Below are 27711 nucleotides of genomic sequence, written 5' to 3'. Positions count from 1 at the left end.
TCAAACACTGCATGTTTACATGAGGTATACACAGGCCTGTATTGGGAATAGGTGTGAGTTAGAGGTATTAAATGCAATACTTCAGTAATTTGCAATTAACTCATGACACTGCCAGGGGACATGTAGCAAGGCGTGATCAAGAATAAGCAAAACGAACTGTTGGATATAAAATAAATGTGAAGAAAGCAACAGCTGTGTAAACAGTCTGAAAGAGGAGCAGCAGTTTAAAATTAGCTATGATAGGGAATTGTAAAATAAGAAGGTGGTGGAGCATATTTGGCAGGCACGCCCACATCTTAAACGGCAGTTAAGCACAACCCCACAAGAAACAGCTCATATATATATATTTAAATATATATATATATATATATATATATATATATATATATATATATATATATATATATATATATATAACCCCACAAGGAACAGCTTATATATTGATACGAGGCAGAAGGCTAGCACAGGAAACCACTACAGCAGGTGATATATATATATATATATATATATATATATATATATATATATATATATATATATATATATATATATATATATATATATATATATATATATATATATATATACATATATATATATATATATATATATATATATATATATATATATATATATACAGTGTGTTCTACTCAATTGTAACCAAGGTTCTAAAAGTTATGGAGCCCTAAGCCCCGTGAAATCTGCTGAGAGCGTTCAGAATCTTATCCTAGGGTGCATTCTTTTTAGGTTATTTTTTTCGATTGCTAACGTCATTTATTATTAAAGGAAAAATGATCTAACATTTTATTTATTGGCTTCAGGAAGATAATTTCTGCAAAATTTTACATCGCCTCGAAAAACGTCTAGCTACAATGTTGCCGTGAAGCTCCAAACGCCCGCGAAATAAAGAAAGAAAACATATCATGATAGGGCTTCGAGTAGGACTTAGTGAACAATGCGGTTGGTTGTTATCGCTACGCATATCCAGGCTTATCCGAGTATGTTGTGAGACGAAGAATAGTAGGGTGTGGCGGAAATTTAGGCAGATGAGGTTCGCAATATTTCGGGCAGAAGTTGAAGGCAGCTGGCACAGGACCGGATTAATTGGAAAGCCATGGAAGATGTCATTTCCTTGCAGTCGGTGTAGTGAAGTTCTGATGATGACGAAGAACAATGACATAGAATTAGTGGGCAAACTTGTATTCATTAAGAATGACCGAGCAAAATTAAAAATGACCAAGTGGACGTCGTCCTGCACTGAGCTCGCTGTATGGCCGCTGCGTCCACGCGAGGCGTCCGCCGCTTTCTGTTACACCATTGTATTCACCACTCAGTTGGAAATATTGAAAACTACGGCCAGGATGCTATATTTAACCTTGAACTTGTCGATGCCCTAACTACTCGGAGGCGCTCCTTATGAACGCTGTTAGCTGTAGATATCATTAGGGCTTATTCTTAAACTATTTGGCAGTTGATGTTCAAGGACGGCTGCTAAAGATGACGTGAGACACGAACAAAGCTATGTCCTGTGTTTTCGGATTGGTTTGGTTTATGGTGTTTAACGTCCCAAAGCGGCTCATGCAATGAGAGACGCCGTAGTGGAGGGCTCCGGAAATTTCGACCACCTGGGTTTATTAAGCGTTCATTGACATGCTTTTGTCTTCATATTTACTCGGATGTGATATTCGTTGTTTTGCCGGAGTGTCCTGTATGCTTTCGCTGTTTCTCAACATGTGAATGAAGAACGAAGATTTTTTCATCATCATCATCAGCCTGACTATACCCACTGCAGGGCGAAGGCCTCTCCCATATTTCTCCACTTAACCCGGTTCTGTGCTAGCTGCATCCACTTGACCCCTGCGAAGTTCTTAACCTCAGCCGCCCACCTAACTTTCTGCCGCCCCCTGCTACGCTTTCGTTCCCTTGGAATCCAGTTTGTTACCCTAAGCGATCATCGGTTATCATCGCTTCGCACTACATGTCCTGCCCATGTCTATTTCTTCTTCTTAATTTCCGCTAGAATGTCGGTAACTTGAGTTATTTCTCTGACCCACTCTGCACGCTTCCTGTCTCTTAACGTTACCCCGCACCATTTCTCGTTACATAGCCATCTGCGTTGTCCTCAACTTAAGTAGAACCCTCTTGGTTAGCCTCCACGTTTCAGCCCCATAGGTGAGTACAGGTAAGATGCAACTGTTGTATACTTTCCTCTTGAGCGATACCGGTAAGCTGCTAGTCATAATCTGCGAGTGCTTGCCGAATGCGCTCCATCCCAATCTTATTCTTGTTATTTCATTTTCATGGTCCGGATCTGCGGTTACTACCTGTCCTAAGTAGACATATTCGCTTACTACTTCCAGTACTTCGCTACCTAACGCAAACTAATGTTCCTTCCCGAGGCTATTGAATATTACCTTAGTCTTCTGCATATTGATTTTCAAGCCTACCTTTCTACTTTTCCTGTCTAGGTCATCAATCATTATTTGCACTTCATCCCCGGAATTGCTTAGCAAGGCAATGTCATCAGCAAATCGCAGATTACTGAAGTATTCTCCATCTACCCTTATCCCTAACTGCTCCCATTCCAAGTCTCTGAATACTTCCTCTAGGCAAGCTGTGAATAGTACTGGGGAGATTGTGTCTCCTTGCCTAATTCCTTTCTTTATGGGACTTTTATTGCTTTCATTATGCAGAACTATGGTTCCTGTGCAGCCACTATATAAATCTTTCAGCACTTTCACTTACGGCTCGTCTACCCCCTGATTTCGCAATGCCTGCATCACCGCCGAGGTTTCAACTGAGTCAAATGCTTTCTCGTAATCAATGAATGCTATGTATAACGGCTGGTAATATTCTGAGCATTTTTCTATCACCTGGTTGATGGTATGGATATGATTGATAGTAAAGTACCGTTTCCGAAAACCTGCTTGATCCTTTGCTTGATTGCAGTCTAAGGTTGTTCTGATTCTATTAGCGATAACCTTAGTAAATACCTTAAACGTAACAGACAGTAAGCTGATTGGTCTGTAATCTTTAAGGTCCTTAGAGTCCCCTTTCTTATGAATGAGGATAATGTTTGTATTCTTCCATGGTTTTGGTACCGTCGATGACACCAGGCACTGCGTATACAGGGTGGCCAGTTTTTCTAGCACGATATCCCCCCCACCCCCCCGTCCTTCAACAAATCTGTAGTTATCTGACCTTCTCCGGCTGATTTCCTCCTTTTCATAGTTTCTAATGCTTTCTTGACCTTGTCCTTCGTCACTCGTGGAACGTCTGACTCTTTTTCCCTAAAGCCAATCTCATTACTGTCCTGACTACTTTGGCTACTGTAGAGATCTGTATAGAACTCCTCGGCTACTTTGACTATATTCGTGATGACGTTGCCCGCCTTGTCCTTTATCGCATCCTATGCCCAATTTCTTCTTTGCCGCTTTAAGGCTTCTCCCGTTCTTTACAGCATGCTCAATTTTATCCATGTTATACTTTCTTATATCGGCCACCTTGCGCTTATTGATTAGCTTTGATATTTCGGCCAATTTTATCTGGTCTGTTGGATTCAAAGCTTTCATACTCTGGCGTTTCTTAATCAAATCTTTCGTCTCCTTAGACAGCTTACCGGTATCCACTCTAACTATCCTACTGCCGACTTCGCACTCAATAATGCTATCTCTGAAGTTATCGTTCATTGCTTCTAGGGTAATGCCCTCGTCCTCGGTTAGAGCTGAATATCTATTCTGTAGCGAGATCCTGAACTTTTCTGCCCTTCCCCTCACCGCTAATTCGTTGATGGGTTTCTTTCTTACTAATCTGTTGCGTTCCTTCTCCAGATTTAGGGTAATTCGGGACCTCACCATCCTGTGGTGACTGCATCGTAATATCCCGATTACCTCTACATCTTGCATAATGGCGAGGGTTGAACACAGTATAAAGTCAATTTCATTTTTAGTCTCCCTGTTCGGACTTTTCCATGTCCATTTCCGGTTCTTCCGTTTGCTGAAGGAAGTATTCATGATTCTTGAGTTACTGCGCTCTGCAAACTCAACTAGTAACTCCCCCCTGCTATTCCTGGAACCAATTCCATAATCCCCTACTGTCTGGTCTCCTGCTTGCTTTTTCCCTACCTTGGCATTGAAGTCGCCCATTAGTACAGTATACTGCGTCTTTACCTTTCGCATTGCCGATTCTACATCTTCATAGAAGCTTTCAACTGCCTGGTCATCATAACTACATGTAGGTGCTGTTACATGTGGGCGCGCGAGTGCCGGGGTAGCGTACCGCTGCGGCGCGCGGCCTCTCGGTGGCGTTGGCCTTGCGGCTCCGTGGACGGCGGACGGCATCAAAGGTGCCAGCAAAGACGAGGCGTCTTCTAACGAAACAACCTTTACTGCAACATCATGAAGAAACGGGCAGTGAAGCTGACCCGGAGAGATTACAGACACTCTCACACAGCTGGTGTCTAGCGTCGTGCCAACGGCGCGTCAAAGTAGTCTCTGTCCCAGCGGAGTCGGCCGCTGCTTTTTATAGTTTTTCCAGTTCACGGGGAAAGGGTAAACCCTCACAGGAAAGGGAGAGCCAAACATGTTGGTTCACGACGAATGACTCAATCGCAGGTGTTCCGACCTCATCTCCTCCATCTCCTGCAGACAGGAGAGGGCGACGCACTTTCCCTCGATCTCCAGGCTTGGCCAGCTTGTGCACACACACGCACGCACACACATTTGGCGCGTGGCAGGAACACGCTGAGACTTGTCGGCGGGAGGAAGCGTTGCGCGGCCGATGAACGGCGTCGAAATGGCCGATCCGCTCGCGGTTCTGCCTGTTGCTATGCGGTGGCCGCGTCAGCTGTCCCACTTCTCGGTGGAGAAACGTAACAGACTGCCCCGCCGGGGAAGGGAGATCCCGAAGGGCAGGGGACTGCATCCGCTGTCCGGAGGGATCGGGATGTTGCTGCTAGCTGGGATCGTCCGACTCTGTTTCTCTTGACCCAGTCAGCCTGAAGAAGTCCTTGGCAAGTCCGGGTTTCCAAGGCACTCTGCAACTTGTCTTCAGGAGAGATTTCTGACAACCACGTTAAAAACTCAACTGGTCAGCCAGCAAGCACGGCACGAACTTCACCAAGTTTTGCCAGACTATTTCCCTCTTATTCCCCCTTCTATATTAAAGGGCAGCGTAGCAGCACTAGGAACGCGTCCACAAATTTGAAAATTGCGCTTTCAAAAACGTCCCTTCAAACAAAAATAATACAATGCAATATGTTTAAAATCCTAGGCCAGGAAGAAAAACACCAACTAGTGAATACAGGCTTCTTCTCACGTTATGGGCTTCGACTTAAGCCATCGGCATTACCGTTGAGACCACCCTTTTCACTAAAGCTTCGGTTGTCCGTTTCACGGAATAACCTTACCTTCCTGTTTCTATGCAAAGAAACATACGAGCACGAGTCACTCGCTTTTCGGAACAACCTATCCCTCTCCTTACGGGTTGCGCACCAGTCAAGCATTTTCTGGGCACGGGCGCATTTGTGCCTTTGGGATAGTCGCTTTCTCTTTCGCGATAGCTTCCACTTGCTCCATACTTTCTCGCGCCTGCCTTTCCGTTTTTTTCTACGGCAGCACTGAAACACATGCTTTGCGCTTTCTTTTCGCAATCTTTGGAGTTTGCTCTCCTTACGATGGCAGCATTCTTTCTCGCGCCTGCCCTTTCGCGTTTTTCGTCGGCAGCGCGGGAATACTAGCCTTCTGCTTTCTTTCTGCAATCGTTTGGGTTTGCTCTCCTTACGATGGCAGCATTCTTTCTCGCGTCTGCCTTTCCGCGTTTTTCGGTGGCAGCACTTGAATACTCTAGTTCCACTTTCTTTCGGCGCGAGCTCTGGCAAGCTAGCGGTAACCGGAGCTAGTAGGACACCGGTGTCGTCGAAGCGGTCAAAGTGCGGCGCCGCGTCTGCATCGCGGCCAGCAGCGCATGACTCACCTTCAGACAAGTCCGAACAACAACCGCTCATGCCAGCCCTCAAGCTAGGCAGTTCCTCTGGCGGCGCCGCGGCTGCATCGCATGACTCACTTTCAGTCAAATCCGAACAACCGCTTATGCCAGCCCTCAAGCTAGGCATTTCCTCTGGCTCGCCACTCACGTTACACGGGTCCTCCGATGAGCCGCATCGCTCAGCGTTAACCGGCGCACGATCAAGCTCCTTCGACAGCTGGGGCGCTTCGGATTGCGTGAGGGCCATAGGTGCTACGTCCGTGTTCGCACTGGGGTTGCTTTCGCGAATACAACCTAACGTGCTATCGGAGCACGAACGACTCTGACTCTGCTCTGGTCGCTCGCTGTCGCCTTCGCAAGTCTCGCCGCTATCGGAGCACGAACGACTCTGACTCTGCTCTGGTCGCTCGCTGTCGCCTTCGCAAGTCTCGCTCTCTACAGCGTACGCGCACTCCTCGTCGGTCTGCCCTGGCTGATCACAACTCGCGGGTTGCGCAGCTTCCCTGATTGGCAATTCGCTTTTCTGCGTGCCCTGCTCTACGACACAGCTGATTTTCTCATTTCCTAGCTGATTTCCATCTCCGCCACGCTCTAGACCAGCTTCTGCATTTAACTCGAGAGGCGGTTCAGCTATTATCAGTTCCCCACACTCATTTGATGGAACTGTATCTCCTACAGCTACTTGGGTCGGCATGCAGTTCACCTCGCTTAACGGCGTCACTTCGGACTTCTCACCGATTAAGCCTGTGCTAACCGTCTCAGCTAGTGGCTCGACCAAGGTAACACAATACTCCTCTGTTCGAGGCTCGGTCGGCTCGCTACTGCGGTCACGTTGCTCAGCCGCTTCCCGAAGCTGTTTCTCACACTCCGGTGCAAGTTCGATTTGCTTCGGAATTTCCGCACTGTCTAGCCATTCACTTACAGCGGCTTTCAACTGATAGGCCAAATCAAAGTATGACTTGTCACAATGTTTCTCGCTCTCATATCTCTTCCGAAGATCATGAGGCGTTATCTGATATCGTATCAGCAATGACTCTTTTAGTTCATCGTAATTTTGCAACCGGTCGCCAACTAATCGCTTCATTTCTTCCGACGCTTCAGCGGAGAGAAGAGCTACCAACTTCAGCGCCCAACTACCTCGCTCGAAGCGTTTACTTCTACAGACATTCTCGAAGTCTGCCAAATAATCTACCATATCCTCGGCGATGAGGAATGGTGGCGTACCGTCTCGCGGTATCGAACCGTTACGCTGAATGGCACTGAAAGCGTCAAACTTTTCCACGCTCATTCGATGTGCTGAAATCTCCAGCTGGATCAGTTTCCTTACGAGGGCGTCCTCTTTCTCGTGACGTTCCCTACGCACACGATCCTCTTGACGTTCGTCAATGATCTCAAGGCATTCCAAAAGCTCGTCATCTTCAGCTTCCAACTCAAGAATAGCCTTTAACACTTCTAGTTTTCTGAGTTTGTCTGACAAATTCAGACCCAACTCCTCCGCAAGCTCCAGCAATTTCGGTTTGCGCAACGACTTCAGATCCAAACCCATGGCTGTTCCGAGTGCTGCCTTCTCTACTGCTCACTACTGCCTTGCTGCAATTAACCCAGCAACAACGACAACACAATTACCAGCTCTGTTCTCTACTTAACAAAAGCCTGGCAAAACTCAGTAGAAGAAAGTCCCGCACTCACCAAACCTCGCAGCCAAGAATCCAACGCAGTCGTTCCGCTGCAGGCAACCAGTCATCACACAGGGCTCGTTGCACTGCTCCCGCCTTTTCCGCTGAGCTGCTTTGATCACGAGTCACGCCTCGGACATCTCCGCTCTTCCCACCAGATGTTGCACCTCGGTCAGGCCTGGCTCGTTTCACCGACCACGGTCACTGCTTGGTCGTCCTCGTCTCTCCGCTGTTCACGTTGGACGACGGTATCGCCTGGCTCCTCCGACCACGGTTACGGCTTGGTCGTCGTCATCCCACCGCTGCCACCAATTGTTACATGTGGGCGCGCGAGTGCCGGGGTAGCGTACCGCTGCGGCGCGCCGCCTCTCGGTGGCGTTGGCCTGGCGGCTCCGTGGACGGCGGACGGCATCAAAGGTGCCAGCAAAGACGAGGCGTCTTCTAACGAAACAACCTTTACTGCAACATCATGAAGAAACGGGCAGTGAAGCTGACCCGGAGAGATTACAGACACTCTCACACAGCTGGTGTCTAGCGTCGTGCCAACGGCGCGTCAAAGTAGTCTCTGTCCCAGCCAGGGTTGCCAGGTCCAAAAAACGAAAAGTCGCCACAAAAATGGGAAAAGTAGCCAGAAAGTAGCCAACCAGAGGAAGAGCAATAAAAAGTAGCCAAAAAGGAGCCATGGGGCCATGCATGGGGCAGTAAATAGAGCGCTCACTGCAAAAAGACAACCAAAAACATTCGTTTAATAGTCGTTTTATTCCAACGCTAATGAAGAAACAAATGCCAGTTGCGTCTTATAGCAACTAAATCACATAGAAAAGTTTTCCGAAAAAAAAAAAAACTGGCTGCGTAACACTGCGATATCATATAAACAGACATAAAACTAAACTGACCAGATAAACACACATGTTATCAGAAACTTCTCTGTGATGATTAGAAACAGTATAAAATGCATAAAATTATGTCCACGAAAATGTAAGTATAAAATGTTAGTGGAGTTGGACGTCTCAAACAATGGCTACAAAAGGAGAACACGACGAAACGAAACTGCAACCACTCAGGTGCGATTTTCAGGCCTGCCGTAAATAGTTGAGTTGACCTTCTCAATCATGGTTTGGGTTTATCAAGGATACGGCCAATGTGCTGGGGGTGTTCACATGATCACACACACTTCTTTTTGATCATGACTACTGGGCGTTAGACGGGAACCTTCGGTTTCTCAAGTATAATATTACATTATCGAGAGGCGTTTACCTTGCCTAGAGATATAGAAATCATTCTTTCATAGGTATACCAAGTATACTCGAAAGCTTTCTTGACACCAGTGCCTAATAATGTTCGGCGAATTGCGGTCAATGAATGGTTGTCCGCGCTCCTTGATCGCATTGAAAGTGTGCAACTGTTTTACTCAGTGAACAAACTAGAGTGCAAAAACCACTTTCACACTGATGAGACAAACCTATGGACGGAAGATGCACTCATGACTAATTTATTGTCAGCGGGTGCACGCTAAATAAGACCTACTGCACGCAAATATGCACGGGCAAAGAAAAACATTTGGAAGCAGTTCGTGGTAAGCCTAGTTAGTGTGTTAGCTCTGTTGTGATGTTTATCTAAGTCTGGCTAGCTAGCATAATGCGTTTACACTTGCCCTTTGTTGGCCATCTATAATGCAAAATTTGGCTTCAAGTGCAGTTAAATAATTAGCACTAATTAATTCGGTTCGATAACTAGCACAACTCATTTGCATTCAATCTAAGCTTTCGAAAGGTATATCACTCGGTATATGAAAGGTATATGGTTTTGATTGCAATAGCTCACTAACGCTAATATATGGATCGCTAATTCAGAGCGTTTGGATTCATCCTAAGCTTTTCAATGGTATGACTTGATAGTCTAGCTCAAAGTTAGGTTTTATACAAAATAAATATTTAACGCAGAATAATGAGGATCGCTAACTACCTGTTCGACATCGATGGCGGGAAAAAGATTTACCAGTGACTGACAGGTGCCCTCACTGTGACACTCCACCTGACGTCTGCGATGTGCATCACTTGTTGTGGACGTGTCTATCAACGACTCACATTAGGCAACGGATACTCATGAAGGTGGGCCTGCGGTGGAATCCCGATAGTGATTATGAGAAATGGACAATGGACAATCGCTATACTGCCAACCTTCTCGAATACATAAGCGCAACTGGACTTCACTTCTTCTTTTAACTTTCTATCTCCTGCATCCCATTCCCCCTTCCTCAACTTATGCTTTGTGACAAACTCTTCAAAATAAAAAACTACCACAGTCCCATTACACTTGGCCTAAGCTTAACGGTATATGACTCGATGCTGGAGTGCAAATTTGGGTTTCAAGTGCGGCTTACTAAATATCATTTAATTTGGCCCGTAGTTGGTCAAAATAAGTGTATATTTAAGTTTTAACCAATGATCCAAACTGAAGGTTTATCACGTGACATATACTATGCTTAGCCAAGATAGCTTGAAAGTAGCGAAACAGACTAAGCGGCCGCTTTGACTTTCTCTGATCTTAAAGTTCAAAGCACCAGCCTGGGTCGTTCTCTCGTTTAGCGAAAAAATAAGAAAGTAGCGAAATTGACTAAGCGGCCGCTTTGACTTTCTCTGATCTTAAAGTTCAAAGCACCAGCCTGGGCCGTTTTCTCGTTTTGCGAAGTTTTACCGCGGTGACAGAGCTCACGCTAAAAAAAAAAACAAAAGAACAAACGCAGACAAAGTCAGAGGCAGTACTAGATCCTGGAGCGCAGACCTGGACCAAAAACGCGCGCCTCACTGACTGCTGCGGCCGGCCGGCGGGCGCCAGGGAGAAACCGCGTGTCGTGCGCAGAGCTCGCAGCCGCCCCGCGCGAGGGGAATTGAGGAGGAAAGCGCGGCGCGGAGGATAGTGTCGCTGCTTTCAAATTGTCAAGGGGTTTTAGTGGATGGATGTTAAGAGCATCCCCTTTGAAACAGGGTGGGGACAGTCGTCACCATGCACAGTTGGTTGTATTGCAGCGCTACCGTTGATAGATTTGCTATCTGTCTAGCTATAAAAATGAGCATCCTGAACAGCGCGCAAACGGGCTCGTTGGAATAGGCGAAAATTTTTCAAAGTAGCCAGAAAGTAGCCAAGTAGCCAACCTAAAATTTTTGTCGCCAGGCGGCTCAGAAAGTAGCCAATTTGGCGTAAAGTAGCCAAATCTGGCAACCCTGGTCCCAGCGGAGTCGGCCGCTGCTTTTTATAGTTTTTCCAGTTCACGGGGAAAGGGTAAACCCTCACAGGAAAGGGAGAGCCAAACATGTTGGTTCACGACGAATGACTCAATCGCAGGTGTTCCGACCTCATCTCCTCCACCTCCCGCAGACAGGAGAGGGCGACGCACTTTCCCTCGATCTCCAGGCTTGGCCAGCTTGTGCACACACACGCACGCACACACATTTGGCGCGTGGCAGGAACACGCTGAGACTTGCCGGCGGGAGGAAGCGTTGCGCGGCCGATGAACGGCGTCGAAATGGCCGATCCGCTCGCGGTTCTGCCTGTTGCTATGCGGTGGCCGCGTCAGCTGTCCCACTTCTCGGTGGAGAAACGTAACAGTGCATAGGCCTGTACAACCTTCAGTTTATACCGCTTATTAAGCCTAATTACGATGCCTGCCACCCTCTCGTTAATACTATAGAATTCATCTATATTACCCGCTATGTACTTGTTGACAAGGAAACCTGCTCCTAGTTGTCGCTTCTCCGGTAAACCTCGATAACACAGTACATGCCCATCCTTCAGTACAGTATATGCCTCATTCGGCCTCCTAACCTCACTAAGCCCTATGACATCCCATTTCATGCCCTCTAGTTCCTCTAACAGCACTGCTAAACTAGCTTCACTAGCTAGGGTTCTAGCATTAAACGTTGCCAGGGTCAGTTTCCAATGGCGGCCTGTCCAGCGCAGCTAGAAGTTCTTAGCACCCCCTGCTGCGTCACAGGTCTGAGCGCCGCCGTGGTCAGTTGTTCCGCAGCCGCTAGTGACTGAGGGCCGGGGTTTTATGGGACTAATCATGAGAGGTTGCTGCCAATTACTGCACCAGGGTGGCCAATTCCTGTTCTGGTGAGGGAGTGCGTTTCCGGAGGTGTTCACCAGCATTAGGTCGCACCCCAAGCCTGTTTATGCAATTCCATCAACCCGCGGATTTTTTTTTTCTTTTTTTTTTTCAGTGGAGAATTGCTTGGCACCGGGATTTGAGCCCCGCTCCTCTTGCATGCGAGGCGGATGTCCTACCGCAACGCCACCGCTACCGTTAAGATTTTTTAAATTTCTTTAGAGGGCTAGCTTGTAAGGGGAAAGTTCCTAGTTTGCGCGCTGTGATGCTGGTCATTTTAGTGTGTCAGTCAGCGTCGACACAGAGTCCACCACAAAGCGAAAAAAAAAAATGAACTGAAATGAAAATTAGTTATTGACTAATATAAATGACCTAAAAATGTTACTTTTTGTTGGAAACCTCAACCGCGACATTAGAGAAGCGATAAAGAAACGACTGGAAGAACAAATGTGGGAAAATGTTTCCGTACCGTGTAGAGCTCCGGGAGATTTTCGAGCTTGTTCTGAATGTTGAGCAACTGGTTCTGCAGAATATATATATATATATATATATATATATATATATATATATATATATATATATATATATATATATATATATATATATATATATATATATATATATATATATATATATATACATATATATATATGAGGTTTAGAATTTCGTAGGGGTCAAGTGAATGCAGCTAGCACAGGACTGGTTTAATTGGAGGAGTACGGGAGAGGCCTGCGCTGTACAGATATATATATATATATATATATATATATATATATATATATATATATATATATATATATATATATATATATATCATCCGCCTACCTAACATTCTGCCGCCCCTTGCTACGCTTTCCAAATTTCCCTGGAATCTAGTTTGTTAAACCTAAGCGACCATCGTTTATCCTCTGTTCGCACTACATGTCCGAACCACACCCTTTTCTTCTTCTTGATTTTCACTAGAATGTAAGTAACGAGTATCGTTTCCGAAAACCTGCTTGATCATTTGAGTGACTGGGGTCTCAGGCTATCCTGATACAATTGGCGTTTACCTTGTATACGTAATGACTAGTAAGATCGTGCGTCTGTATTTTTTTCAAGTCCTTATGTCCACTTCCTTGTGAGTTAAGATACTGCTAGCGTTCTTTTAAGTATCCGGTACCGTCCATGTCATCAGGCATTGCGTATGCAAGGTGGTCAGTATTTCTAGCGCGATATCCCCACCATCCGTCAACAAACCTGCAGTTAGCTGAACTTCCCTAGCTTCTCTCTCCCTTTTCATTACTTCCAAAGCTTTCTCCATCTTGTCCTTCGTTACTGGCGGAATGCACTAACACCGTACAGCGCACGGGAGCCTTTTTGCTTTTCGCCCTCCCCTGAGCAAACGCATCTCCCCCAGCCGGGCTTGGAACCCAGTCCTCTGGCTCAGCGGACAGTGTTAATGTTTTGCTGCCGGTCCATGAGTTACTGTGCACGAGAAACGTCCGCATCCGTTGCATGAAGGAACAGCGTCGTTAAATGTGCGCTCGGACAAAGGAAGCGGCGCGTAAACCAGCAGGTAGTACTCCCGAGGGAAGAGGCGCAAACAGAGCAATGACTGTCACTTGCAGATAAGCACCTGCGGTAGGAGAAACGGAGAGGTTAATGCTGCTACCGTAGCAAGCGTGCGAACTTCAGAGGAGGGTGTGTGAGTGCCAGGCACTTCACGAACACAAGAACGGTTTATCGGAATGGCAAAACGGAAACTCATCTGCTGGCTCTCTACCGCATTACCACGAATCTAAATCAATACATATTTTATATTGTTCTGTGTTCACACGTTTCGAGAGCAGTTCTGTTGCGTTCACCATTCTTTGTGCGCATAAATGAACCTCATGCTTAGCCAAGCTAGGATATTACTCCAGTGTTGAGCAGCGAACTAGCTCGAACGAAAAGTATAATTAATACATTAGTTAGCAACCCATTATTGTTGTGGCTGAAGGCATACGTCCCGTGTGCCGAACCACCTGTTTCCTGGTGCTGTCGTTCCTCGTTTCAGGTGAATTGCAACTTCAAGGAAACCACGATATTTTCTTCGAAGATTACAGCCCGCGATGGAAGGCGCTCCGTAGGGTCGCTGTTCTCGCAGTCAGGTGAGCGCGATCTGACAGGAGAGATGCACAAGTTAACTATTACTGATTAAGCGAGTAGCGATGCAAATGGGTGCGTACGAGGATTCGCAAGGAGAGCCGGAAACAGGAGTCATTAACTTTATCACGTTATGAACTTTATCACGTGATGACCTTAAACACTGAGCTTTAGTGCTCCCACTGTCCCCCTCTTTCTACTCCCCTTTTTATTATGGAGTGCATTTGGGCGACCCGTTCGCTGCTTCAATACTTGTGCAATGCTGCTCTAAAACGAATGAAGCTTGCAAGTGCTTCTGTTCTCCATTCTTTTTCGCGGAAATATGGATTGCGACAAAGTATTTTTCGCGTTTTCCCGAACATAATCCGTTTGGTATTTAGCAGGTCACACGTTATAGACATGACTTGTCTACACGTGCCGAGTAAAGATTAAAATGCAGCTGGATGCGAGAGTCGGACTGTGAAAAAGGCTGACCGCCGAAAAATTGACGCGTTTGAATTGTGGTGCTGGCGGAGACTCTTGAGAGTTCGTTGGACTGCCAGAAGATCAAATCAGTCGATATTGTCGACCATAAACCCTGACTGCTCATTGGAGGGTCAAATTCTAAAGTTAAAGCTCAGCTACTTTGGTCATCTGATGAGAAGAGAGGAGTCGCTGGAGAAAGATTTGATGTTGGGAAAGGTTGAGGGTCGCCGGAGAAGGGGTAGGCAGCGAACGCGATGGTTAGATGGCATCCTTGAGGCACTGCAGATGAAGTTATGTGATGTTAGGAAGATAGTGAGAGACCGGAAAGCGTGGCGTGATATGGTCCATAGGGTCACGAAGAGTCGGACGCGATTGAACGATTGAACTGAAAGTACAAGAGGCAGCCCAAGAAACGTAGCATAAACTAGTTAAAACATACAAGCCCGGCAACACATATAATGCGAATACTTCTTGCGGACTTCCCGAGTTATAATGATCAGCGGATGAACAATTCATTCATATTATGAGATTTCGGCTACTTGAAGTCAGCACTAGACGTGAGCAGGCTACTTTAAAACGCGATGTAATGCTAAGGTAAGAACATCCCTAGTTATTATTATTATTATTATTATATTATTATTATTATTATTATTATTATTATTATTATTATTATTATTATTATTATTATTATTATTATTATTATTATTATTATTATTATTATTTGCTACCGGCGACACAAGTCACAAAGAACTCCTGCGCTCTACACATGAGTTTCCAGTCGTGCAGGAAGTTTGTTTCTTATAAAAATGATTGGTGAAATGAGAGAAAAATCTCGTTAATCACATTTTGTCATTGATGGTTTTGTTCTTGAGTGGCAACCTGTGTGGAAAGCAACGTAAACTCTCCTGCGAAATAGCCGCTAACTGCAGATACCACCGTGGTTTCTCCTTGCAGGTCCCTATAATTACGCAACTTTCAATTATTACAGGAAGTACGCGGTCAGCAAGTCCCTGGAAAAGCTATGTGCGGACGTTGTTGACGCTTACGTCGACTCCCTGCAACGCGGCCCTCAGATCGTCGACTCAAGAGAGCCTTTTTATTGCATGGTCTACAACGTGATAGGCATCTCTGTCTATGGAAAAAGGTTAGTCCTTGCCTTAGAAATTGGTAAGTTTCTGAACCAATGTTTTGCAGTTCGTACATTCTGCATGAACTATAAGTAGTGAGATGTCTATGTTCGGAGATACGGGTGCACGCGCGCGCTAACTCTCTGTATTTACAGTCCTGCAGGGAGCCTGTTTGCCGATCTTCTACTTAGGTAGTCGGCACGGAAGTCTCTAAACGACCTTATCCCAGATCCAAACAGAGCTATCACGAGTTATGATTTTCAATGTTGACTGAGTAAACATTCATATCTGTCTCACGAGGTATCGTCTTCAGCTTCAAATTGTGAAATGCAACTAAATAAACTCAAATTAAATCCATTTACGTCACCCATATAATAGGGGCAGTCAAACTATTGAGAATGGCGTGGCATAGTACACAACGGAATTAAAAATATTCTCTTGCGCATTAACCGGTGCCGACTAAGGAGGCACCGTTGTACTACATGTTTTTTCGCTCACTAGTGATATTGAAAACTCTTCCCCACATTCCGCCTCTTTACGTATGCACTGGTTTTTATTGGCTTATCTGCATGCATACCCATCCACAAGATACCCTTCGTAGCCTAGAATTGTTGCTAGGTGACTGTTAATATGAATGCGTTGTTGCACATGTCGTAAACTCGACGGAGAGGAGTTTACTGCGCAGGCTGGACGACGGGAACAAGGAGATTCGGAGCCTGGAAGAGATCAACCGCGAGTTCCTCGAAGTTGCTCCCAACGGCTTACCGAGCGACATCGCGCCATGGCTGGCATTTTTGTATCACAGAAGAGAGAAGAAGGTTAAGCACTTGTTTCGCGAGTTCAGAGAAAAACTTCGCAGATTGTTCGCCATGGCCGAGGCTAATTATGTCCCAGGTATGCTCATGAGATTATAAAAAAGGTTGCTGTCAAGATTATTGTCTATACTGCTGCTATAAAAAAAAAGAAAAAAAAAACGCCAGGATAGCAAGCGAGACAAATCTTGCGGTGACAATCATAAGACAAGTTTGCTACGCGGACTTGACTGCGTGCGGGTTTCTTCAATCATAAATAACTGGCCCTAAAAGCTTTTGTAGGAGGCATGAAAGGGAAAGTAATTCGATTCCAGAAGGATCTCAAGACGGGTAAAATGAGACGGAGAAAACAAATTAAGGCAGTAGTAGTAAAATTAGTAAGCAATAGCTACTGAACTTTTCCGGAAGGGTGCCATAAGGGCACAAAAGAAAAAAAATATTAAAGGGCGATTACCGTACTTTCTAATGGCACATTTGAGTTTAGGATTTTAAGCGTTTTTTTGTGATATATTTAATAAGAGAATTAGATGCTTGTATGCATGCGAAGTTAAAAAGCACTCTATTTTTCTCATAAGCTAGAGAGAATTTCACGAAAGAAAAAGAAAAAGATTCACGAGCGAGCGGTGCAGAATTTGTGGTCATTCTTTCTCTTCTTCTGAGAAATTCTCTGTCTCGTGACTCTGTTTCGCTGGGTTACATCGGCAACAGCACCAAAGGCGATGCAGCTCAAGCGTTGGACGGGCGCTCAAAAACTGTGCTCTTAAAAATGAACGCCACATCAGACTGCTTAAGAGGGAGTGCGATAGCACTAAATATGTCAACTGGAAAATATATTTGATGATTTGCCGTAATATGACTCGTGATGACTCTTTTAAGCTTCTGGCTATTGATGGTTGGCAAGTGACGTGGCTAGGCACCGACTGCTCGTAAGGTTGTGTCACGTTACGAGACCCCAAGACATGGCAGGAGCTTTGAGCTCTCACTTGAGTTTGGATGGTGCATGGGAAACAAACCCTCCAGAGTTCCTGGATCTCAAGCCAGATAATCTGCTGTTATACCACGTAGGTACGTCAGTACAGCTTGGTTAGGGCGGGGCATTATGCCTACGTCAGGTGGTAGTTCACATAATGCGGTCAGTTCAGTTCAGTTCAGTCGTTCAGTCGTGTCCGACTCTTCATGACCCTATGGACCATATCACGCCACGCTTTCCAGTCTCTCACTATCTTCCTAACATCACATAACTTCATCTGCAGCGCCTCGAGGATGCCATCTAACCATCGCGTTCGCTGCCTACCTTTTCTCCGGTGACCCTCAACCTTTCCCAACATCAAATCTTTCTCCAGCGACTCCTCTCTTCTCATCAGATGACCAAAGTAGCTGAGCTTTACCTTCTGAATTTGACCAATGAGCATTCAGGGTTTATGGTCGACAATATCGACTGATTTAATCTTCTGGCAGTCCAAGGAACTCTCAAGAGTCTCCGCCAGCACCACAATTCAAACGCGTCAATTTTTCGGCGGTCAGCCTTTTTCACAGTCCGACTCTCGCATGCATATATCCCAACTGGAGAGACGAGTTATACGGATATTGGTTGGCAGACTAATGTCTCTGCTCTTTACTAGGCGGCCAAGGCTAGACATGGCTCTCTTTCCCAGAAATAGGCGTCTCCTAATTTCATGGCTGGAGTCTCCTTCCGGGGTAATCTTGGAGCCCAAGAAGAGAAAATCTGTCACAGCTTTCACATCTTGTCCCTTGATGTTCCAGGACTTGATAGGGCAAGACGCCATGATCTTTGTCTTTTTGATGTTCAGTTTAAGCCCAAACTTCTCACTCTCTTCTCGTACGCGCATCAGAATTCTCTTGAGGCCACCATATATTAAAGAGCACATGCGAGATAATATAGGCGCAAATTAAGGTATCAGTAATTAAGCGCCGTATAAAGTGCACGAACGAAAACAACTAACAAGGGGCGGGCGCCGCAGACGGGAGTTATTATAGCGGCGGCATCGATCTTTAAAGCCGGAGCTTAAGAGTCCTCAAAAAAATAAAAAAATAAAGAGGGCAGAGAAAGCGGGCCAGGTCGAATTTTTATTCTACTACGACGCTTATATATGGAAGCTATAGGGCTTTTTTTGTGCCATTTTGTGCACTTCGTAAGATGCCAGTAAGTATTTACTCTATTATTATACTCGTAGCGTATCTTAGGGCATTCCGCAAACATCAGACGAAGCTTGAATTCATGATGAGATTGTCTAGAGATAATGCACAGTTTTCAAAATAACTGTAATGATCCATATATGTTTCAGTTAACTGCGACTTTATCGCTGCTCAATGGTATATGCCTTTCTGGTTTCGGGTGTTTGAGAGCAGCTCTGCTGGGTGGTTACTTGTATACAACGTTACGAAAGTTGCTTTGAGGAGTTAGCTATGCGTGTCTACGAACGTTTTCTCGCAGTTCTTAATCAAGGAAGCTGCCCGAGACTAGAGACCCTAGCAGATAGGATGCACGTTGTCAAGTTTTTAAACTCCTGGGCAGTGTTCTAGAGCTCGATTTTGCCAATGATGGCAAAAGCGGCCGAGCAGCGGAGGTTGTGCGACGTTGTTTATCAGATTCTCCATGCGTTGTGCAAAATTTGTAAGCTTCGTAAACAAAATGACGTTGTTTTTAAAACCTCCTGCCGACCTTCAGTGCGCAGGGTCCATCGCCTGCTCTAGCTTTACAGTGAGCCGCATTAAGCGTCCATCATCTTTAATAGTGTTATTCATCTCACTGCTGCAACCAAGGCCCTGGGATATATACCACAGAATATATGCGCTCTTCTGAAGTAAACAGAATTTATTCGATGATACATTCAAACTACTGACGCATGTAGAGCTATGCGAGTTAGGTTTCACGTTGATGAACAAGGAGTTCGAAGGAAGAGCCTCAAGAATCAACTTTCTCAATGCATGTGTGCGCAATAAATTTTTTTTTTTTTTGTGTGTGTGCACAGGTAAGACGGAGAATTTCACTCATGCAATGCTTGCTGCTAGAGAAGAAGCAGTCCAGGAGGAGAAGGGCGATGCCCAATTCCTGACCAAAGAGAACATGGTACAGGTGGTCCTCAACATCTTTGGTGGTATGTATTGGCTGTGCCAGATGCCCCGTGTCATCTCCTGTATGGGGACCCTTATCTCTATTTTTTTCTAAACCGAACATATTTCTCACAACATATTCAACGTGATTGACTTAGGGTGGAGGCACCATTGCGCAAAGCGGCTCCTATAGAAAATAAAAAAAAAAAGATTATAGCACGCTCCTATAAAGATTCAAATATACAAACATTTCATTTTTCAAGTTACAGATGAGGCACACACGAATTCCTGTTCCCCTTTATACGAGCGAAAAATTAAAACTAATAAAAGCCTTTCTTTCCACTCCCACCAGTTAAGCCCAATCACTCCTGCATGCTGTACCTGCTGACAATGGTGGAAATTCTTGAAAAAGCGTCTATGTGTTACGACCTCGAACCCGTGAAAAACTTTTCAAGGGGCAAAAACGACACAACAGAAAATGATTTGTCGCCTCTTTACCTTACACGCCACCTCCCTTTGCAGATACTCGTTCGCGACATTTACTTTAATTGCTACTCTATTAATCACTTATTGATCAATTTGAGTCTTTATTATCTCACACATACTCATTAGCGTACAGTCGTCAGCTGCGTGGTTACAGACCACCCAATATAAATACAAAGCCCCGCTTTAACCAAGCCTGCATGACCTAAATGTAGCGTGTCAGGTTACGGATACAAGGGTCCCGACTGGTTCGATGTCCATCTCACACTCCCGTATCAAATTATCTGCCTTAGTAGGCAGCTCTCCCCAACTCAGACATATCATATGGTTGCGTGACATCGTACGGCCTCCAGATCATTTGGTCCTCGGCTTATGAATGCGAATGCATATTGCGACGCAATATGCATTCCATAGTCAATTACCAACTAGCCCACCTTTGCCTGTTACAGGTGCTCAGCTTGCAACTAACACCTGCCGGCGACGTGCCGACGACACCGGCAACACTGGATTTTCCGCAGAAAAATGCCTTAAACACTAACAAGCTAGTAGAACGTTCAAATAACAGCGCATAACTTGCAAATGATCATGATCTAGCCATAGTGCCTCCTGTAGACGATGATTCAATTTAAGTAAAACTTCCGAATAAGAAACTGGATCTTTGCTACGCTTTTGCACACATTTCAAAGGTAGCGTTTCGAAAGAGAGAGAGAGAGAGGAACAACTTTATTTGCCCCAGATGTCCTGAATTAGGGCAGATGGGTCCTGTGTGGCCTCCAGGTGGGGGCGACATCCTGGGCCCACGAAATAAGTGCTAGATGTGTCCTTCTCTGGCTGGGTGAGAAGTTGGTCTCAGCTTTCCGCAGAGGGAGCTGGCAGGAGGGCCTTTAGGGGCGGTTATTTTCGCATCCCCAGAGGATGTGCGCCTGAGTGGCGGGTTTTCCGTTGTAGCAATTTAGACATGCGGGATCGTATTCCCCGTTAGTAATTAGATATATCCTGGAGTGACTAAGAATTGAGTGTGTCGGTAATCTGCGGAGCAGGGTTTCTTGTGCTCGATCGAGGTCGATGTTGGGAGGCGGGAAAAGGCATCGCGCCTCTTTGTGGAAATTGGTAATTTCGGCGAAAGTCTGGGGGGCTTCAGCGAGTGCGTCTGGATGCGCGAGACCTACCGCCCGGCTTGTTATTCCTCGGGCAAGTTGGTCGGCCCTATCCTGTCCATAGTTGCCAGCGGTAGCGGGTACCCAGATTAGGTTAATTTTGTGGTCGGGAGTGCAGCCGCGCAGGATGCGTGCGGCAGGAAGGCAGATGTAGCCTCCGAGAAATTTAGAATTGCCCTTTTTGAGCCACTGAGGAATGTACGCGTACGCGGGTCAGCGATGGCCCGCGCTATCGCTGTTTCTTCCGCTTCAGTGGGGGAGGAGGCGCGCACCGCGGCGGCGGAGATAAGGATAGATTGCGGTGCGGTAGCGCAGGCCACATAGGTTGTTGCATCTTGCCTTGCCGCGTTCACGATGTTGCGTGTTCGTCGGTATGGTAGGTGTCGTCGAATGCTCTGGCTTTGTGCTGACGGCGCGCGTCGTGTCGGCCAGGGAGCGTGTTCTTTACTAGTTGTTTGACAACGAGACGGCTGTGTACACATGTCGGGAGGGTGGCTGTGGGATGGGGATCGCCTATTGGGTGGACGTTTAACCAGTCAAGGATGAAACGGCCGTGATTTGTCCCAGAGAGGCTTTAAATTTGGGCTGTCTTGTGTGTCCCTATAAGTTCGCAAAGAGTGTTGTAAATGCGCAGTTGGAGGAAGTGTTGTGTGCTAGCGTATTGTGGCAAAACTAGGGTAACCTTGTGCACCGAACGGATGATGCTGTTAACTGCCTCGTCATCTTTCCGGCGAAGGTGATAGTAGGGATAGGAGTATACTATCCTGCTAACGAGGAATGCCTGTGTTAGCCGGCAGGGGTCATCCTCCATCATACCTCTACGACGTGTGGAGATGCGGCGGATAAGTCAGATTATTTGGTGAGCTGTAGTGCGGAGGCGTTGTATTTCTTCCGAGCTCTGTGTATTGGTGTATTGTTCTGTACTAGCATGTCCAGGACACGAATGGTCTGGAAGGAAGGTATAGGCTGTGTGTCGAGTTGGAGCGTCTTTCTTTGTTTTTGTTTCTTGAACTGGTGTTCGTATGCTGTTATATAATGTTATTGCCCCCGCCTTATGTAATGCCCTCGGGCCTTTAAGGCTTCAATAAATGAAATGATCTCACGCATTGCGGGAGCGCGGGTCGGCGCACGTCCCTGTCGCGGCTGGCAAGCAGCTCCGAATTTGTTGGGGAGCATGGGAGGCTGTTCGCCTGTACGTATGTACGTATGTATGGTCAGTGTCAATGGCTGTCTGAAGGGAGCTCTGGATGTCCCCGTCTGAACCAGAGCTGGTCCAGAGGGTGACATCGTCGGCGTATAGGGAGTGTTTTACGCGAGGTACGGCGTTTAAAAGTGGTGGAAGGCCCTTCATGGTGACGTTAGAGAGGAAAGTGGAGAGGACTGCATCTTGTGGGGCTCCTCTGATGCCTAGGGTAATCTTGTCACTGATGAGTTTGCCAATGTGGAATTCTGTGGTGCGGTTGTGTAGGACGTTTGCGATGTGATTGTAGGTACGGGTGCCTACATTCATCTGAGCGAGATTTGTCAAAATGAAGGCGTGTGATACGTTGTCGAACGCCTTGCTAATATCGAGGCCGAGAATCGTTCGTGTGGCCCGGATGGGACTTGTGTCGAGTATGTCATGTTGTATTTTCCTCATGATGTCTTGAGTGGAGAGTCCGACTCTGTACCCGATCATAGTGGGCGAAAGGAGATTTTATTTGTCTGTGTGGTTTTTAAGTCTATTAAGGATGACATGTTCCATGACCTTACTAAGACAAGATGTCCACTTTCCCATATCAAATTAGGAGCCGGAGTAGGCAGTTCTCGCCAACTCAGTTATATCATATGGTTGCGTGACACCGTTCGGCCTGCCGTTCATATATGGTGTTCACCTTATGAAATGCATATTGCGACGCAATATGCGTGCCGATGACACTGGCAACTCTGGATTTTCTTCAGCAAAGTGCCTTAAACACTAGTTAATAAAACGTTCAAATAACAGCGCCTAACTTGTACATGATCATGATTTAGCCGTAGTGCCTCCTGTGGACGATGTTTCAACATAAGTAAAACTTCCGAAATAAAATATACTGGCTATTCGCTACTCTTCTGCGCACATTTCAAAGGTAGCGTGCCGACATTTATCACGGCTGCGCGTGAGAAAAAAAAATGAGCGAAGTGGAAGGCACAGGAGAACGCTGAGCACACTGCGCGCAGTTGGTGTGCGTCAAATCTAATGTTGCCAGCTGTGTTGGCGCTTCTTAGTCCGAGCGTCTAAAAGCACGTGTAACAGCCGATACCTGAACTGCAATAAAAGCTCAAATGATTTAGTTAAAATATAAACGCGAGAACAGTCACCGCACCCGTACGCTGCCCTGTTATTGGGCAATACTACTCTGACCTACGACAGAGATTCTCAGGCACAAGTATTGAAGATTATCAATTTTCGAAATTGTTTAAAACGTTTATTTTTATTCTCTGCATTTAAATACCTCACAGCTGCTACCGACACATCTGCCGGTGAACTGCAGTGGCTTTTTCTAAGGCTGGCTAAAGATCAGAGAATCCAAGAAAAGATTCGAAATGAAATCGCGGACACTATCGGCAAGTAGCAACCCTTTACGATTTCTTGGTGACATTTAGCTGTGTGTCGGAGTCAATGAAAATAGCCTGCAACGTGTAAAATGCCTTCGGATCTATAAAAAGTGATTTCTGGAACAGAAACAATTTTGTAGTTTGCCATTGTTTTCTAATGTTGTTATCTATTGCTGGAAACTGACCCTAGCAACGTTTAATGCTAGAACCCTAGCTAATGAGGCTAGTTTAGCAGTACTGTTGGAGGAACTAGAGGGTATGAAATGGGATATCATATGGCTTAGTGAAATTGTTAGTTCGAATGAGGCATATAATATACTGAAGGACGGGAATATACTGTGTTATCAAGGTTTGGCGAAGAGGCGAGACCTAGGAGTAGGTGTCCTGGTCAATAAGGGTATAGCTGGCAATATAGCAAAAAATTATAGCACTAATGAGAGGATGGCAGCATTGTAATTAAGCTTAACCAGCAATATAAACAGAAGGCTACACAGGCCCACGCACCTACATGTAGTCATGATGACCAGGCAGTTGAAAGCTTTTACAATTTAGAATCGGCAATGCGGAAAGGGAAGACAGTGTACTGTACTAATGGGTGACTTCAATACCAAAATAGGGAAAAAGCAGGCAGGAGACCAGGCTGTGGGTGACTACGGCATCGGTCCCAGGAATAGCAGGGGGGGGGGGGGGGGGGGGGGGAGCTACTAATTGCGTTTGCAGAGCGCAATAACTTAAGAATCATGAATACCTTCTTCAGCAAATATAAAAGAACCGGAAGTGGACATGGAAAATCCCAACTGAAAGACTAAAATGAAATTGACTTCATACTGTGCTTTAACACCGTTATTGTGCAGGATGTAGAGGTAATCGGGAAAGTGCGATGCAGTGACCACAGAATGGTGAGGTCTAGAATTAGTCTATATCTAAAGAGGGAACGAGACAGATTAGTAAGAAAGAAGTCCATCAACGAATTAGTGGTGAGTTCAGGATCTCGATACAGAACTGATATTCAGCTCTAACTGAGGGTGACGACATTAGCCTCGAACCAATAAACGATAATTTCAGGGATATCATTACTGAGTGCACTGTAAAAGTAGCCGATAGGATAATTAAAAAGGATAGCGGAAAACTGTCTAAGTAGACGAAATATTTAATTAGAAAACGCCAAAGTATGAAAGCTTCCAGCCCAACAGGCCAGATAGAACTGGCAGAGATATCAAAGCTAATCATTAAGCGTAAAGTGGTCGATATAAGGAAGTATAACATAGAGAATATGAGCATGCTGTAAAGAGGCGAAAGCGGTGAAGAAGAAATTGGACATAAGCAAAGATCGGATGTATTCGCTGAGGGACAAGGCGGGGAAAGTCATCACGAATATGGACAGGGTAGTCAAAGTAGCCGAGAGTTCTATACTGATCCATACAGTAGCTGAAGTATTCAGGCCAATAATAAGATAAGCAACAGTGTAAATCAGTCAGACGCACCACCAGCGACAAAGGACGAGGTTAAGAAAGCTTTGGAAATTATAAAAATGGCGAAAGCAGCTTGGAGAGGATCAGGTAACTGAAGATTTGTTGAAAGACAGGGGGGGGCTAGGAAAACTGGCCACCCTGTGCATGCAATACTTGGTGTCATCGATGGTACCGGAACGATAGAAGAGCGCAAACAATATCTTAATTCATAAGGGACGCTGGCCTTGAAAAATTACAGATCAATCAGCTCACTATCTGTTACGTATACGCTATTTACTAAAGTAATCGCTAATAGAATCAGGACAACCTTAGACTTCAATCAAGCAAAAGATCAGGCAGGTGTTCGGAGAGGGTAATCTACTACCGGTCATATCCATATCATAAACCAGGTGACCGTAAAATGCTTGGAATATAACCAGCCGTTATAAATAACATTCATTGATTACGAAAGTGCATTTGGCTCAGTAGAAACCTCGCCAGTCATGCGGGCATTGCGAAATCAGGGTGTAGACGAGCCGTATTTGAAAGTACTGGAAGATATATATATATAATGGCTGCACAGCAACCATACTTCTACATAAAGGAAGTAATAAAATTGCTAAGAGGAAGTACTCAGACTTGGAATGGAAACAGGTATGGCTTAGGAGAGACGACGAATAACTCAGTAATCCTCCCATTCGCTGATGACATTGCCTTGTTAAGTAACTCAGGCGATGAACGGCAAATTGTGGTTGATGACCTAGACAGGAAAGGCAGAAATGTAGGCTCGAAAGTCAACATACAAATATGCAGAAGACTAAGGTAATATTCAACAGTCTAGGGAAGGAACAGCAGTTTACATTAGCTAGCAAAGCACTTGAAGTAGCAGGCGAATATCTCTACTTAGGGCAGGTAGTAACCGCAAATCCGGACCATGAAAGGGAAATAACAAAGAGAATAAGATTGGGATGGAGCGCATTTGGCATGTACGCGCAGATTATGACTAGCAGCTTACCGGTATCGCCCAAGAGGAAGGAATGCAAGAGTTGCATCTTACCTGTACTCACCTGTAGGGCTGAAACGTGGAGGCTAACGAAAAGGGTTCTACTTAAGGAAAATGCAGAGGGCTATGGAATGAAAAAGGGCAGGGGTAACATGAAGAGATAGGAAGCGTGCAGAGTGGGCCAGAGAAATTGCTCAAGTTACTGACATCCCAGTGAAAATCAAGAAGAAATGGGCATGGACAGGGCATGTAGTGCGGAGAAGATCACCGATGGTCGCTTATTGTAACAAACTGGATTCCAATGGAAGGAAAGCGTAGCAGGGGGTGGCAGAAAGTTAGGTGGGCGGATGAGGGTAAGAAGTTCGCAGGGGTCAAGTGGATGCAGCCAGCACAGGACCGAGTTAATTGGAGGAATATGGGACAGGCCTTCGCCCTTCAGTGGCTATAGTTCGGATGATGATGATGATGATGATGACCGTTCTCTAAAATAAAAGTTACGACCAATGTGCGGCGGCATTTTTTTCTGAGGAATAGGCTACGTTCAGAACCGAGAGATCTCAGTCATCTTTTCTAGGAAACTGCCCGCCTGTGTACGAAGACCGTGTTAAGCTTCCTTTCACTGTGGCTTGCCTGCTGGAAACACTCCGCTACCGGCCTGTAGTGCCACTTGGGATGCCTCACAGGACAACTACAGACACCAGAGTTGGTGAGCATGCACTAATCGTTTACCGTAAGTAACATGTTTTTACAAGCTGTCGATTCAAGCAACACGGGATGAGAAATGACCGATGTAGTTAATATTCAAAAGCTGCGCCAATATTGCACATGAAATCAGAATCCTACATTGATTTTTTTACATCCATACTACCTCAGTTTCACCATGAATGCCGCACTGGGCACAATACAGTTGAAACGTTCATTATTCTTGCTTTTACAAACCAACTAGCAGGAGTGAGCTCATTAGAGACATTTAGCATAGCACTACCACTTACCGCTACCATCTAACCTGCACCCTCAGTGGAACATGCACGGATTGAGCCCTGCGTGTGTCGAATTCACCGGCATACGATGAATCTATCTGTCACCCTCAGGGCGATCTGAGCATACGTAATGATGTTCGCTAGGTAGTGGCTCATGTAGGCGGTAAACGGTAACACTAAACTATATGTTTCTAATAATCGTACGCCGTATGCAGAGCAGAGAAAAACGTTTTTATAAAGATTTGCTCTCAATCTCACGCAGATGAACTGTCAATACCCAAGGACACAGGCGTACTTTACAACGTCTATGGCGTTAACCATGACCCCATGATCTGGGATGATCCGGAGGAGTTCCGACCGGAACGTTTCCTGGAACTCGTGACGGGAAGGCTGCGCCAGGACCTCGGTCCGTTGCTCACCTTCGGCATTGGCCCGCGCACTTGTCCCGGACAGAAGCTGGCGCACGTGAACATGTTCTACATCCTTGTGAGGCTCATGCAGAGACTAAGCTGTGCTTCTCCCGGCGAGCCCTCGGATGTGAACATGGAAGGCAGAGGCTCAAGCCTATTTCTTTTTCCCGCAAAACAGAAAATTGTGCTCAACAGAAGAAATTAAAAAGCTTGTTCGACGTGTCCTTTCATCTCCCGAATAGTCGACTGCGTTAGGAAATGAATAAATATATAAA

At 45.7% G+C, this 27711-nt stretch overlaps 1 protein-coding gene across 1 annotated transcript in view; it reads left to right on the top strand.

The window, feature by feature from the left end:
• LOC146198992 (cytochrome P450 1A1-like) overlaps positions 1-27711 on the top strand; it is a 29600-nt gene extending 1889 nt beyond the window's left edge. Inside the window, exons 3-9 of the mRNA XM_084592688.1 lie at positions 13808-13901; positions 15350-15505; positions 16174-16382; positions 19294-19419; positions 23497-23601; positions 26621-26752; positions 27289-27711. Coding sequence (XP_084448814.1) covers positions 13808-13901; positions 15350-15505; positions 16174-16382; positions 19294-19419; positions 23497-23601; positions 26621-26752; positions 27289-27641 — 1175 coding nt within the window. The 3' untranslated portion in view covers positions 27642-27711. The remainder of the gene's footprint in view (positions 1-13807; positions 13902-15349; positions 15506-16173; positions 16383-19293; positions 19420-23496; positions 23602-26620; positions 26753-27288) is intronic.

Source organism: Amblyomma maculatum, chromosome 2, assembly GCF_055883805.1.
Source record: "Amblyomma maculatum isolate TAMU_Amacu chromosome 2, ASM5588380v1, whole genome shotgun sequence".
Classification (NCBI taxonomy): Eukaryota; Metazoa; Arthropoda; class Arachnida; order Ixodida; family Ixodidae; genus Amblyomma; species Amblyomma maculatum.
The sequence above is the reverse complement of the archived record's forward strand: the minus strand, read 5'-3'. Positions and strand labels throughout refer to the sequence as shown.